Genomic DNA, 16,641 nt, shown 5'->3' with positions numbered 1-16,641 from the left:
TATCACTACCAGCAGTCAGAGATCTAGGCTGTAGGTCTAGATACAAGCTGTGGCTGCAAGTCATCAGTTTCCAAATGATAGTGCTATGCAATTTGCCATTTAGAAACTATGATTAATACATTTGCTAAAAGAAATCATCCATTAATTTAGTTTTAATATTGTATAGAAGAACAACTGACTAGAGAATACAACTACACTGGGAGAGCATTTTTCAATATTCCCACACCATACACTTGGTGCAGGCAGGGTGCCTGTGACAAATGAAGACTTACAAATCTTACTTGCAAGCCAAAAGAATGAAAGGCTTGTTCTTTGTTTTGATTTCTTTTTTTTTTCTCCCCCTAGAGAAAGAGGTCCATTTACATTGATATTGAGTATTTTAATGTGTGAAGTAATATAGCAAACTGAAATGCCAAGATGATACGTTGTAAATTCATCACTCCCTAAGCCAGCTGCTTCTTGTCAGAAAAGGAAAGTCCCTTTTAAGTGTCTTTTGAGACTGATATAAAACAAGTTATATGACAAGACTGTTTGTACTGTATGTCATCAGGTATTTCTTAAAGCATAAATTATGATTGATTTTTTTCTTAAATGGAAAAAAGAATTATTTCAGACAAGCAATCCAGCAAATAGTAATTCCACTTCTGACGTTTCAGGAAATGAGAAATTACTCCCCCAGTGGTGCTTTCAGTAACACTAGAAAGATAATTTCAAACACCTCAGCATGCAAATTTCCAACACTTAAATTCAACAAATACTTTGATTTAGCAGTAGCTTATGCATTTAAGTCCCTTTTGAAATTAAATATTTAAAATGTTGTTCCACAATATTCTTTCAAGTACATTTTTAATCCATACTTGATTTATTTCTGTAGAAGCCTTAATTTAATCAAATTGACAGGATGTTTGGCCCTATTCCTTCATAGGAAAGCAGACAAATTCTTGAAGAAGTAAAGATCATGAAGAAGTGTGCAAAGCAGATGACTTGCCTCTACTAAGCTACAGCAAAATTTTTTTCTTTCTTCTCTGCCAGTGTGAGGTGCTCCTAACCGTTGTAAGCATGACAGATCGATTGGCCAGACTTCATGGAGCGTTGGTCAATCATAAACTGCCCTTAAACGTTTGGTGTGATTTCTCCTGTCTGCTGAGATACCGGTCAGTATGGTTCTTGACTTGTCATGGCAGTTGTTTTCCAGTGAAGGTGATCACAAATGTCTGTAAATTTTCTATGGGAGTGCTGATGTTGAAAGTGGGAATGAGACATCCTCACACGTGTAGCTTGATTATATCTAAAAATGACCCACCAGCTCTTCTATTATGATGGTACGCATCTATTATGGTAGTGTAAGGCCAGGATCTGTTTGTGCTATGATCTCAACAGATTGGTACGGCTTATAAAAATAGAACTACATTTATCCTTGAAGAGCAACATTATTAGAAATCTGGGGAGAAGCAATGAGATTTGTGATCAAAAGGAATCACGGGAGAGAGGTGATAGCAGCTGTAATTTCTTTACCTATTACTACCTGACTTTGAAGCCCCAAAATGATCGTATTTGCTTGTTTCCTGTTACTTCTGCAGATGCTGATAGCAATTTCAAGCTAGAAAATGTTACTTGATTCCAGAATTTGGCTTAGTATTCCTTCCAAAATATCCCTGGCTGGCAAAAAATAATACAACAATGAATTAATATTCTGAGAATAGCACATTATCTGTACAGCATGGCTTTCTTAATCATCAAACCAGAGCTGATAATAGAAATGAGATAACTCTTTCGGCCCTCTGGCAAAACCCTGTGCTGATGTCTCACCGGTGGGGCCTCAATAGGTGATGCTCTGGCAGAGATCTGCCTGCACCTTGCTCTAAGTTGCTAACTTTTATCTGTTCCTCTCAAGAACAGATGGCTTTTCCAACTTTTTTCATGATTGCACTGAAAATCGATAGTGAAACAGGAAGAGAAAAAAAGACCACAAAAGGCAGGCATGAACATGGCAGCTTTCATAGACTGAGTGTACATTTTTATTAATTTTTAGAAATTGTATTCTTTGGGTGAGAAAGTAGCCTTTTCCTTTAATTTTGAGACAGACTGATTTATTTTTTCATCACTGCCCCAGCTCATCGCTATTAATGACTTAATGCTTCCCTCAAAGATGTGTTACCAGTACTTTGGAGTCGGGATAAAATGTGACGAAATGGATTAATGCATGTGTCATGGTGAAATCACTCCCCGGGGCTCTGGAGATCCATATTAAACGAACACGCCTGAAGCCGCTGTCCAGGGACAACTGGGAAACGTGAGAAGAGGCGATGGGAAGAGCGGCGGCGGTGGCCTCAGGCTCCCCTCAGGCGCGCCCAGCCCGCCCCACCTTCCCGCCCGCTCCCCCGCGCGGCGGCCCGCGCATGCGCCGCAGGTGTCGCCTAGCAACTGGCGAAACACCGGTGCGGGCCGCTGCTGCGTGATCGCCCCCGGGCGGCGCGTCGTGCCCGGGCGGGTGAGTGGGGGCTGCTCCCGGCCCGCCTCTCTAGGGTGGGTGGCGGCAGGTCTGGCGCGGGCGGTGGGTCGGTGTCTCCGCGGAGAGCAGCAGCGGCGCCTGAGGAGAGGGGGACGTAAGGGGGCAGGTAGCGCGAGGGCCGGGGGCTTGGGCGCTGACAGCTCCAAGCAAGCAGAAATAATCCGTTTTGTGTCGGTGGCGAGCCGCCGGTGGGAGCCCTGGCGGCGCGGGCGCGGCAGGCGGCCGGCGGGGCCGGCGCGGCGCTGGGCGGGCGGGGCCGCTGCCCTCGGGGGCTGCCCAGCTGCGCGCCCCGCCGCACGGCGCGCTCGGCGCCTCAGCGCTGCGCGGCGAGCTGAGAGCCGCCTGGCTGCAGCCTTTCGAAAGTCACGAGTCAAAGTTAAAAAAGAATCGTTCTTTCTCATTGGTATTATTATTATTAAAGGCGTACGCTGACATCTCCTCCAACCACAACCAAAAAAACCTAAAAACTTACTCTCTGCTCGGTAATGGCACCCACACCTTTAAGAACAGCAGTGGCAGTTGCAAGATTTATAATAAATTTTTAAGATTTAGTAACAGCTGAAGTGTATCAGAATGAACATAAATAACATTTAAAACCAGGCAGAGCAAATCCTGCACTTGGGGGCTCCTGACAGTATTTCCTACTGGAAACTGGGAGTTCAGGGATTGGTGTCAGCAAAGGAACTGAAAGGCACGGGTGGGCTTTTTCAGCAGAGGGTGACTGTGACCAGTACTTCCAGATGTGAACTGGGAAGCAAGGAACTGCAGTGGACCTGCCCTAAGGAAACTTATATGGTAGAGGAAAATAATTTTATTTAAAAATTTGGATATGTAATATGAACAAAGAAAACAGTGCACTTACAGATAAGATACATAGAATTTATGTGTGACAGTAACATGAAAGGTATGAGACCTAAAATTGTATGGATAATAGATAAGGAAAAAAAAATTATTGATGTTTCAAAGGTTTGGGGGCATCTGCAGGCAGGAATTTCAAACCAAAGCATGGATTTGGTGACAGAGGAGCATTATCTGTAGAACAGAACTCTTATAATCTTACTGCTAATCTGAAGTTATCATCTATATAAGGTAGTCTGATACTGTATTATTTTAACCTATGCAAGATAAACACATCTGCTTTCTGTTGTTCCTTGACTGTGAGCAAGCTCACTTTCTCACCTCTGTTGAAAGTGAATGGAAGCAACATTTTTTATTTTAATTTCCCTTCATTTTTGTGATATTTATCATGTTGCCATTTTCAGATTATCTGATGTTCTGCTAACGCCACAATGAATGCCAAGATGGGTTTATACATCCTATAGTTCCTACTTCGGTTTGCAAACCTCCTACCTGTATTTGTCGTAAACTGTAACAAATTTAATCTTTTTTTTTTTTTAAACTGTTAACATATTAAATGCTGGTAAATGAACAGTTAAAATTAAATGACAGGGCTACCCTTGCAGTTTGACGTAATAATAAAAGTCATGAACATAACAGTAGCATAGCTGAGGTATTTCCAATGTTGACAAAGGAGTATGAGTACAATTTTAAACAAGACAGAGGCTTTATCTGGGATGCTGTGTTCAGCTCAGGTCGTCCGTGTTTTCAAGAGGTTGACGTAAGAGTTTATGAGGATGATGTGGGAAGAATCACTTTCCTTGAGGAAATTAGAAGAGTTCTTTAACAAAATTAAATCTGAGGTGGGATATGTTTTTTATTTTCAAATTGAGGAGGGCCCTGAAGATGATCAGAGGACTAAAGTGCCTCACCTATGAAGACAGGCTGGGAGATTTGGGGTTGTTAAGCCTGGAGCAGAGAAGACTCCAGGGAGACCTTATAGGAGCCTTCCAGTACATAAAGGGAGCCTACAAGAAAGCTGGAGAGGGACTTTTTACAAGGGCATGTAGTGATAGGACAAGGGAGAATGGTTTTAAACGGAAAGAGGGTAGATTTAGTTTCGATATAAGGAAGAAATACTTCACTATGAGAGTGCTGAGGCACTGGCACAGGTTGCCCAGAGAAGCTGTGGATGCCCCATCCCTGGCAGTGTTCAAGGCCAGGCTGGATGGGACTTTGAGCAACCTGGGCTAGTGGAAGGTGTCCCTGCCCATGGCAGGGGGTTGAACTATAATGACCTTTAAAGGTCCCTTCCAACCCAAACTATTCTATGATTCTAATTGTATTCTGATTCTATATATGTAACTATATATATAGTGTATATATAGTATGTCTAGAACATAGTAAATATATAGTATATAGTATAAATATTTAGTATAAATAATGTTTTAATACATGCCGGCAAAGAAACTAATTGACAAATGGCTGAACATGACACAAATACAGCAAACTTGTCATGAATAAATGCAGACTAAATTTAAATTAAAAAAGGTCCTTGGGTGTCTGAGCATTTGGCTTGTGGAACAGCTTTTTTAACAAGAGAAGTGGGAACAAAATACCTAACAGTTTTTAAGGTACAGCGTGATAGGTAGCAGATGGGATTAATATGATGCGGTGGCTGTGATGGGGCAGGGGAATAAGTTTGATCAGAATGTCCCTTTCACCCAGTGTCCCTGTGAAGCTAGCAGAAGGAAGCATTCATTTTAAGACATGTAGATGGCACAGCTGGCTAAAAAGTATTTAATTTTTTACTAGTCCTTAAAATGTCTGTCTTCCTAAGGCAGACCATCTTTGACTTCTGTATGAGAAGTGTCCTGCTATTATTGCTCATGCAGTGGTTGTGTAACTACTGTCTCTCATTTGGTTTAGATTAAGTCAATTTTTCTTTAGTTTCTTTCTTATGGGATGAGGGATTTCACTATGTGTCTCAGTGAGACATTTAAAATCACAGACATAACTTCTAAAAATCTCCTTTCATTCAGGTTGTCATAGCTTAGATTCTCCAAGGATAGATCCTAGGTCTGATGTTATTTAATATGTTCATTATAATTTGGAAATGAGCAATAACATAGAGAAATCAAAATTTTCTAGTGAGATAAAGTAATTTATGTTACAACTAAAGAAGACTGCTAGAAACTTCTGAGAGCTCTTCTGCAGTTAGGTGAACTGGTAGCAGTGTGACAGATAAAATTCATTGTTGATGAAACCAATGTAATTTACACTGTCGGGACTATGTGGAACAATATACTCTTCAACAATGAACTTAAATTAATTGCGATCAACTGAGAAAATTACCTGCTCACCATATGTGGATAGTGTAGTGAAAATCTTCACTGAGGAAATTGGGTAAAAATTAATACCCAAAAAGTTATAATGTCACTGGAATAAATCAGTAGTGTTCTAGAACTGATTATGGTATTTCAGGTTAGGGTCATCATGTCTGAGAAAGATTTAACAGTCACAGAGGGACTCTGAGACAAGAAACATATATGTCTGGAAAAGCTATACAGTAAAAATAATTAAGGCAGCTTAGAAAGGTGATAAATCAAAATGTACAGGGAGTTATAAAAGAAAGCCTAAAAGATCAAGTCAGGGCATCTTTTAACTAAAGTTGTAGTACAAGAACAAGGGGATATTGTGTTGAATTGAATAACACATTTAAACTGTTTACATATTTTTAAAATCTAAAGAGTAGGTCCTTATACAGTACACTTGACAATTGGATGGGTGCCATAGCATGTCAAACTAAGAATGAAGAGTAAAAGGATTAAGCATTTATGTGGACAATAAAAATAGCTACTATTGTTAGGAAGAACATAAAAACTTCAGGAGATCTAAACCTTTGTACTTTAGGGAAATAAAAAACCTGTAACAGATGAAGGAAATCTGACTTTTGGGATTGGTTTCATGCATTTATCAGAAGCATTTGGCTCTTACCATTCTGGAGGTGGGATACTGATCTGCCATGGAAGACCGTTCTTACTCACTGAAGGAGGATTTTTGTGCTGAGGACTCTTATTAATTCTGTGATTTGGAAAGAATGCTATCGTGTTCCGTAATTCCCATTACTTCTTTTTACTAACATTCATACATCATATTTTACACTGTACAAATTGGAAAATACATTCTGTCCCTACAGCTTAGGATCTTAACACAACTGAAACACTCCTGACAGTATACCTCTTACTTAGCTGTACCAAGCTGTTCAGCTTCAGAAAACGGTGAAGTATGGTCCTTGGGCAGTATGAAAAAAGGTGCTGTTATCAATCAGAGGATGTACATGAGTCAAAATTTTATTGCCAATCTTGCCTATTTTCACAGCATCAGGTTGTGGAATCAAATACCTGAGAATCTTGGCTTTTGTTAAAAATCTAAGCATCTATCCTTGTGCTTTTGAAAGTAACAGATGAATGTCAATGTGATATCAGAATGCAAATAAAAAGTATCAACGTATGTTAAGTTCTGAGATTTTAAATGAATATTTGTATTATTTTTTAGCTTACTTAAAATCCCCACCTTTTTTCTCTCATAGCTATTTCCTCAGCCTAGCATCTAACTACAAACTCATTTTGGTTTTAAGGGTTTGCTTGCAGAGTCCTCCACTCTGCGTCTCTCAGTATTTTTTTTAGTGAATCTTTTGTTTTCTGCATTCTATAATTTACGAACACATAGATGGTTGGAAAAAATGTAATCTTTAAATGAACTCTCAGAATGATCAGAATGTATTTGAGGGGGGGGTGTACAGGGGGATGGACTTTGCCCAGCTGAATTAAAATAGAAAATGTTATCTTTTATCTAGGAACAGGTTCTAGTTAAGTTTGGTTAGTTAACATTTGTTGCACTGTAGCTAATTCTTGACTTAATCCTAATCATTTTTTGCCTAATACACATGGGCACAGATAAAACAGTGGGCAGGTTCAAAGATCTTGACTTAATTGGTCTCTTATATAATGTATTATTTTCATACAGCATATATCTTCAGCAACTGAATATTAAATTGGACCTGATACCTCTTTTTAACTCTCTTCTGTGAAGCCAAGTTTTTATAATGTACTAATGCTTGCAGTGGCATTACAACACTGGGCAAGGGGAGTCTGTTAATCCATATTTAAGGAGTAGGACAGAAGAAACACAGAAGAATCATCTGGGAGAAGGAAAGAAGGGAGTTTCAAAATTATTCTATGTTGCTCTCTTAATTATTAAAAAGGTACCTGTACCTGTGATGATGAGGAGGATATTTAGACCGGCATACAAAGGGCATACTAGTTTATGGAGTCAAGAAAGCAGTAAGATTTAGTAAGACTACCATTGCTGTGATTATAATTTTAGTATCTTCCTTTTGATTGCATTGGAAGGTAGCAGAACTAGAGTGTCCATACAGAAATTAATTGATGTAATCAATGCAGATGAACAGTTTATAGGAAATTGTCATTGTTATCACAGAAAATATATTTTAATTTCTGTGAGACAAGAAGAAGCACCGAGGCTTCACTTAAACTAGGTAGACTAAATTGAGATTACGTAATTATCACTTGGAAGGCAAAAAGAATCTCACTTGTGCATTGTTTTCAGGAAGAACCTACAAATCATGGCCAGGTTGTAGTAACAGAGCTTCAAAGTATCTTAAATCATGGGACAATTAATTCGCAAGTGGATCGTGTAATAGATACCTGGTTAGAAGCTATTCTTAAATCCTTCTCTTTGCATTGCTTTTCCATAGGACTAATTGCTCTCAGAAGAGACCTTTGATTCCTTGACTAAGAGGTAAGTTCCACAGCTGGCTGTGTCTTTGACTTATTCTTCTTTGTCTCCTGCTTTGCTAACATTCAGTATGTGCAGGGTCTTAGGTTGTGTCAAATATTTAATGTTTTAGAAAACAGAAGATGCAAATGGAACAATTAATGTTTTCTAAATGCATTGCCCAGCTTAAAACCACAAAACATTATGGTCTTTACATGTATGCAACAGGACTCTGATAGTACAGATATATACTCCATACTGTAAAGGTTTCAGTATTTTAAACAGAAAAACCACCATAAGACTTTCCTCATATTTCAAAGTATGATTTATAGACTTTTTTTTTTGTTAAAGCTCACTTGCTATCCATCATCTGGTATTTAAAAAAAAAAAAAGAAAGAAAGAAAAATTAGAGTGACTAGAAATAAGTGGTTATCTCAGATTTGCAGTCGATTCACACTGAGCAGAGATTCCCAGACCAAGACAATAAAATGAAGTACAGGGATCATGGCCATCATTATCTTACAATCTAGTACTTGAAGTCTCTCCTCTGGTCAGGCATCTTCAACAACTCTAAAAAACTAGGTAATATTTCCTAATTATATTTGATGTGGCAGAGATTCCAATTCATGATATAATAGCCAGGAGGTTAAGAGGGTTCCACTTTTGAACTAAAAAGTCCACATTTGTGACCTTCCTCAAAATCATTTTCTACTTATGGGTAAAATGTTCTAGTCACGGAGATGTTACTGGAGATGGGCCTATTCCTTCAGCAGCTTTTAAAAAGTAAAGGTGGCTGTGTTTTGTCATGCCTAGTTCTGCTAATGTTCTGTCTACTGTGATAGTATCTGCCAGGCCTAGCATGTGGCTTCATGTGGAGAAACAGGGTAATAAGTTTATCTCACTAAATTTAGATGTCAATGTAAATGTCAATACATGAGCTAGCAACTCTAGGCTCTGTTTTTGGTCTGAGGAAAAAGTATTTATTTTTAAGGTGCAATTCAATTTTAGATAACCTACTTTAGGATTAATCTGCCTTAAGACCTATTGAATACATTGACTAGATCTCCACTGATTATCAAGTAGAGTGACTAACTTAAGTACCGATGCCTAATTAGTTTAGTGGATACTGCTCATAGTTTCTGGGTACTGGTTTAACTTAAGATACTCACAGTGGGATAGTTCTGGTCCTATGGGAAAGCTGGAGGCCCTAATGAAGTTCAGGGTGAAACAGTGGTGTCTGCTGAGCTTTGGCACCAAGAATAGTCAGAGCTGAGGGTGTGTGTTGGGGATCGTAGTTTTGGAATAAGGATTTAGTTAGACGTAATGACTGTCCTGCTGGCTGAGAGACAACACCTGATGAGAACACTGCACTGGAACAAGGTAGGAGCAAAGCAAAGCAGGCTGCCCACCACTGAAGGCAATAATTTTCAGGTGGAGGACAGGAAGTAGCATAGAAACTACTTCATATGATAACTTCATAGATTACTTCACTATGCATGGACTACATCTGTTATGTCAGTGTCCTTTATTACCTCTAGTTCTACATGATTTAAAACAATCAACCCTTTAATCTCAAAAAATATATGCCTCTATGATTATAGAAACCTACAGAACATCAAGTAGAGAATATTGCTCAAATGAGAATATTCTTTATTTTGCCTTTAAGATTTAGAATCATAGTAATATAGAATTATTTATGTTGGAAAAGACCTTTGAGATCATTGAGTCCAACAACATAACACTGTCAAGTCCACAACAAAATCACGTCCCTAAACACCACATCTGCATGTCTGTCATGGTTTAACCCTGGCTGGTGACCAAGCTCCATGCAGCCGCTCACTCACTCCCCTTGCAGTGGGATGGGGGAGAGTACCAGAAGAGTGAAAGTGAGAAAACCTGTGGGTTGAGATGAAGACACTTTAATAGATAAAGCAAAAACTGTGCACACAAGCAAAGCAAAACAAGGAATTCATTCAGTACTTCCCATGGGCAGGCAGGTGTTCAGCCATCTCCAGGAAAGCCGAGCTCCATCGTGCATAATGGTTACTTGGGAAGACAAATGCCATAATGCCAAATGTCCTCCCCCCTTCCTCCTTCTTCCCCCAGCTTATATATACTCCACATGACATTGCATGGTATGGAATATTGCTTTTGCTAGTTTGGGTCACCTGCCCTGGCTGTGTCCCCTCCCAGTTTCCCATGCCCCTCCAGCCCTCTCACTGGCAGGGCCCAAGGAACTTAAAGGTCCTTGACTTTGTATAAACATCACCCAGCAACAACCAAAAACATCAGTGTTCTATCAACATTGTTCTCACACCAAATCCAAAACACAGCACTGCACCAGGTACTAAGAAAATTAACCCTATCCCAGCTGAAACCAGGACATCTTAAATACCTCCAGGGGTGATGACTCAACCACTTCCCTGGACAGCCTGTTCCAATGCTGGATAACCCTTTCAGTGAAGAACTGTTTCCTAATATCCAATCTAAACCTCCCCTGGCACAACTTGAGGCTGTTTCCTCTTGTCCTGTCACTTGTTACTTTGGAGAAAAGACCAACACTCACCTGTCTACAACCTCCTCTAAGGTAGCTGTAGAGATCAGTAAGGTTTCCCCTGAGCCTCCTTTTCTCCAGGCTAAACAACCCCCATTCCCTCAGCTGTTCCTCATAAGATTTGTGTTCTAGAACCTTTACCAGTTTCGTTGTTCTCCTTTGGACACACTTCAGCACCTCAATGTCTGCCTTGTAGTGAGGGGCCCAAAACTGAACACGGTATTTGAGGTGCGACCTCACCAGTGCAGAGCACAAGGGGACAATCCCTTCCCTGGCCCTGCTGGCCACACTATTCCTGACACAAGCCAGGATGCTGTTGGCCTTCTTGGCCACCTGGGCACACTGCTGGCCCACGTTCAGCCGGCTGTTGACCAACACCACCGGGTCCTCCACTGCCCAGCAGCTTCCCAGCCACCCTTCCCCAGCCCGTAGCGCTGCGTGGGGCTGTTGTGTCCCCAGTGCAGGACCCGGCACTTCTCCCTGTTGAACCTCCTACAACTGGCCTCGGCCATGGGCCCGGCCTGCCCAGACCCCCCTGCAGAGCCTCCTGCCCCCCAGCAGATCAACACTCCCCCCGCTTGGTGCCCTCTGCAAACTGGCTGAGGGGGCACTCGATCCCCTCGCCCAGATCATGGATGAAGAGATTAAACAGGACTGGCCCCAGTACTGAGCCCTGGGGGATACCACTTGTGACCGGCCACCAACGGCGTTTGACTCCGTTCACCACCGCTCCTTGGGCCCGGCCAGCCAGCCAGGTTTCTCCCAGCGCAGAGCTCGCATATCCAAGCCCTGAGCAGCCAGTTTCTCCAGTAATTATTTAATTTAATTAATTACACTTAATTACTAGTGAAAAGAGTTTTCGTTTTTAAAAGAGTTTTTTCAGGTAAGATAGACCCAGCATTTAATCACATTTAAAAATCTAAATCCTGCTAGTTTTTTTCTGAATTCTAAATATTTAGAATAGTAAACTGAGAATCAAAGATAAGCATACTGTAAACCTACTGAGAAAAGGCAACATGCAGCTATCATGGAGAGAAAGGTATTTGAATAAGAAGTTCTTTCATGGGTCAGTGGCCTTTCAATACCTGTACACATTGATTGTCTGAAAATCAAAATTTAATGCAGAAGACACATTTTTAATTATCAGTAAGCCAAAGAATTCCATGTGCATCATTGCTTCGAGTCAGAGGATGACTGTTGAATGCAGAGAGCTTTATGGGAACAAAGCTAAGAGCAACATTTGATGGCAGAATGCATTGAAATCCAGAATAATAACTGCAGCAAAGAAACAGACTGAGGGGTGTAATCCACAATAATTGGCCAGTTCTGTGTGCTCGTTGCTACAGATCATACTGCTTTTTTAATATTACCAAGGAACCAAATATTTCTGAAGATGTAGAAGAATGTGTGTCTTGAAAATATTCTCAGAAGTTGGATGTAATTGTACAGTGTGAAGAAATTTTTACAGTTGAAGGCTTTAGTTATTCACAGTTTTGGAATATGTATAATTATTTGAATCTATGAACATTAATTTTACAACATTATAAATACTTCTACATGAATTAACTTCTTAAAATAGTTTGGTTTAAACCTAAACTCATTCAAAATTAAAATTGCTTTTTGTTACTTTAGCTTAGTTTATATTTGAAATTAATTGAGCTGAACTGAATATTTCTAAATACATGTTCATATGTCCATATCATGATTTAACACAGTTTTAATAACCCGTATTTCCTGGTCCTTGTAAATCTGATTCTTGTATGTGTGCATGATGCTTACTTTCTACAGTGACTGCATAAATCAGAAGGTAGTATGTCCATCATTTTTGTTGAATATACTATTAGTAAGTTGTCCTTATGCTTTCTTTATATGAGTTAATCTGTCTCAAGCCAAAGCTGCACTTTCTGAAATACTGAATTCGGGGGGGGGGTTTCATGTGCGTGTGTATATATGCACAAGGGTAAAGCAGATGGGAGGTGAAGAATCTTTGATTGTATGGGTCTTCATCTCAAAACTATAATGAGTGACCTGCTTACGAAAATTTATATTTCAGATCCATTTTTAGAATGTGCATATGAACTGGTTTCACTACAGGCGCCTTACAGTTCAAGAAGCCAGTATAGGAACAATACCTAAAAAAAATTCAGAGGATTCAATAAGAGCTCCAGATTTTTGTTGAACACAACAAACAATAGCCTTGACTTTTGTAACCAGCCAGGCTGCAGCTCATACTGCACTAGAAAAACCTCTTATACCACAGGCAGTCTGGCTGAGGTTTAATGTGTGGTTTCCTTCTGAGAACTAATGGAGGAGTTTCTAATGGGTACTAACAGTGCACATTTCACTTTTACATAGTGTTAAAAAAACCTAAGTTTGGCATAACTTGGGTTATGTTCTAGACATAGGTAGTGCTAGTGGGTTATGTTGCTCTTTACTTTTGCCTGTAGCTTAAGTGGAAGGCTCTGCTCAAGTTTTGCAAGCTACATGAAATTAGGTCCACATGAGTATTACATCCGTATGTTTCAGAAGCTACTATTAGATGCAGCGGAGATGGTCTTCCTGGTTCATGTGCACATGTGCTAATAAAAAAAAGCAGAAGGTGTAAGTTGTATTTTGTGTAAATAGATATAACTTTTTTAAACCAGTGAAATTTGTGCTGTGCAGAACTGCTTAATACCTGCAGACCTGATTTTTGTCTTCTCTGAAATATGAACAGAGAATTCAAATTGAAATTTGAACTGCATTTTGAAGGCAGACCTTATTTGTACAATCTGCAGTTGTGTAGAATGTTTGCCAACATAGAAGGTATAGACAGAGAGAAATATGCTAATAGGACTTTCAAGTTCATACATGATTTATAGATGCAGATAAAACCAAATTAAAGCAAGAGTTGTGTATTTGTACCACATTACAGCTTGAGCCTGTCATGTCTCAGATCTTTCTTTTTAGTTATGTGTTTTGTTAACAGCTGTATTTTACCAATTGTGTTCAAGTGTTAGAAAGTTTGTTTTGTTTATAAGGGACAACTTTCTGCATAGAAATTAGTATGTCAAAGAGATCTTCAAACGGATCAGGTGGGTCAAATGAATGAGAAGGTCTGTCTTGCAAGCTTTCCTAAATCCCTGGTAAAATGATTCCTATAAAACAGGAGTGAGTTTGTCTGCTTTTATTTTTTGTTTTTTGTTTTTAGAATGGGTAAAAAAGTAAAGAAGGAAGTAAAGCCTCCACCCAAGGATGTGGTAAGTTTATAAACTGCTATGTGCTATAAAATAAACATTACACAATTATAGCCCAAGCTCTGCCATCCTTACATAGTTTCTTACTCTCCCAGCTTACCCATGTTATTCTAAAAATGTATTTTAAAGATGATTCTGTTTCTGCTTTTCTTGGACAGCATACAAACCAGAGTAACTGGGCATGTATAGTTCTTTGTGGAGGTTGTTGTCTTTGGCAGGCTTTGCAAGTAGTAATGTATGAAACAATCCAGGCCTCTTTTTATTTGAAGAACAGTATTAGCTTTCCATTTGTAAAAATCAAAAGAGAAAGGAGAAGAGTGACCTGAAATTTGCCTGTCTTTTCAACTGTGCAGACATTCCCTTTCTTTAAGGATGGAAGCATTAAGATCCTAGATGGATCTGCAGAGGTTTTTACTGAATACAAAATTTTACAGGTATTTTGAATGACAATACTACATCTTCTGGATCTTATGCAAAGAGATACAGTTGTTACCAGAAAAACCTGAACTGCTGCTGTCATTGGAAGTGCTACAGTGACAAGTACAAGAACTGAAGCTAAATGTGAAATAATGGTAGTAATGTGACTTTTTTTTCAAAAGATGGAGATTAAGGGTCTGACACTAGCACACTTTTCAAGAGCGTAAATAAATTCAAAAGGTACAAGGAGACTCCCCAGAAGATAAAAGTTCAAAATATAGGTATTTTTAAAGTTGAATTTGTTTATTCAGAAAGAAGTAGAGGAAGTAAGACAGAAACATTGAAAAGGGTATAATATAAATTCTGTGTCAGATAATAACTAAATTATTGAAAATCAGGACCTCAATGAGTCCCACAGAGGAGCATGAAACTAAATCCAGTTCAGTACACTGTTTTAGAAAAGCAGTGGGTTTGTCTGTAAAGAGTGATAGTGCTGCAAGAGCTTTTTCAAAGGTCACAGAAAAATTGATCAGCAAAAACTACCTCACAATTTCAATACTAAGTAAGCATAAATAATTTTGACTAAGATAGTAACATCCAGTAGCCATGATGTCGCTGAGGCATAGCAATTGATATCAGGTTTTGCCCAACTCTTCTGTGGAAACATGAATATTACAAATGTAATTCATAAGTGCCAGTCAATAATAAATGCTTATGAAAGGCGACTTGACATAAAACTTCAGTGTGAGAGGGTAAGAGAGGATAAATTGATCTAAAGCCATTTCTATATGGGATAACCTAGAAAATCAGGAGGAGACACAAAGATCTATGTGGATAGGAGTAATTAAAACAGGCCTGAATAATTAAAACTTTAATATCTTTGCAGTATAAGAAAAACAATTTAAAAGGCATGACAGTAGACGCAAGGCATACAGTTACTTGCGGTATTTAATACGTACCCTTTGTACTAGGGAAATGGAGGGTAGAAAATTTCATTTTCAAAAAGAAATACATCCATAATGACAGAAAGTTTGTCTTCTGTGCTGTGCTAAGTGGTAGAAATAGTTACTGAAAAAAACTGCATGGATAAATATGATAGTTATGGGGAGACTCAATACTGCTTGTGTAAAGGAAAGTTCAATCTCTAAAATCTGTTTGAATCCTTTAGAGGAGTCAGTGAGCACGTGCATAATGGTGATTGGGCTGATACAGTTATTTAGCTTTTTCAAAAGTTTTTAGACCAGGCTCTTCAGTCACGTAAACACTAAGAGGTAAAAAGGAACTCCTCTCCTGGCGATAATGTTTATAAAATAGAAAGCAAAGGTGAGAAAACAAATTACTGTTCAGGTGTCATAATGGAGACAGGTTTCAAGTGGAATGTCATGGGGTGTTCTGCAACCTGTGTCATCCAGTCTATCAGAATTAATGTGGATTCTTTCATGAAAATGGCAGCCTGTTACTAAGTAGGCAAAAAGGAATAAATATATTTCAAATTCCAGGAATAAAAGGCAAAACACCATGTCACTATCAAATGCATTATACATGCACATGATGAATACCATTAACAGTTCTGGTGTTTCCATCTCAAAAAAAGGTGCAGTTGAAAAGTACTAAGAAAGACAACAAGAATAAACACAGTGTCTTCTATATTAGGAAAGATCAAAGGGAATAGGTTTCTTCATCCCCAAAAGGAAATGTCTGTGAAGAGGAATATCATAGAAACTTATAAAATGATGCATACAAAGAGAAGGCAAGTGGGTGTAATTTATTTTGCTGTTTCTTATGGTGAACAAACTGTGGAGGACAAAATTATCAGGTTGTAAAACAAAGAAAAGGCACAACTCTTTATATGACCATTAAATTGTGATACTGGTGCCTCAGAATATTAACGGTGGCTAAAAAATTTGCTGGCTTCAAAGATTACTTACCAAATTAACTGGAAGGAAATTTTTCTTGGACCTTTTGAACACAGAGATAAAATCACTGACTCAAGGTTGTAGAGTGCTTCAGTCTGGGAGGAAATATAAGCAAATTCTAATAGTCTGCTTGCCCACACCTGTTACTGGCCTTTGCAAGAGAGCGAATGCTGGGCTAGATGGGTCTTTGGTCTGACTGGAAACGTATTTCATATTGTCTTCAATTTCAGGATAAATTGATGTAAACCAAAAACAAAACCCCAAATACTCTACAGTTTCTAATGGCTTTGAAGTCAAAGGTACACAAAAATAATGAACAAAGACATACAGAAGTTTATGAATTGTAGCTTTCTCTTTCATTTAACTTGG

The 16,641-nt window shown here is 39.0% G+C and overlaps 1 protein-coding gene across 1 annotated transcript in view; it reads left to right on the top strand.

Annotated features, from left to right (window-relative positions):
• The window catches only part of ARMC3 (armadillo repeat containing 3), a 122,559-nt gene that overhangs the window by 39,780 nt on the left and 66,138 nt on the right, over window positions 1-16,641 (top strand). The window contains exons 3-5 of the mRNA XM_080384902.1: window positions 1,033-1,154; window positions 8,130-8,173; window positions 13,894-13,942. Coding sequence (XP_080241028.1) covers window positions 13,895-13,942 — 48 coding nt within the window. The 5' untranslated portion in view covers window positions 1,033-1,154; window positions 8,130-8,173; window position 13,894. The remainder of the gene's footprint in view (window positions 1-1,032; window positions 1,155-8,129; window positions 8,174-13,893; window positions 13,943-16,641) is intronic.

This window comes from Falco punctatus (genome assembly GCF_963210335.1).
Source record: "Falco punctatus genome assembly, chromosome: 4".
In the NCBI taxonomy this organism is placed as follows: Eukaryota; Metazoa; Chordata; class Aves; order Falconiformes; family Falconidae; genus Falco; species Falco punctatus.
This window is presented reverse-complemented; position numbering and strand designations above follow the sequence as displayed.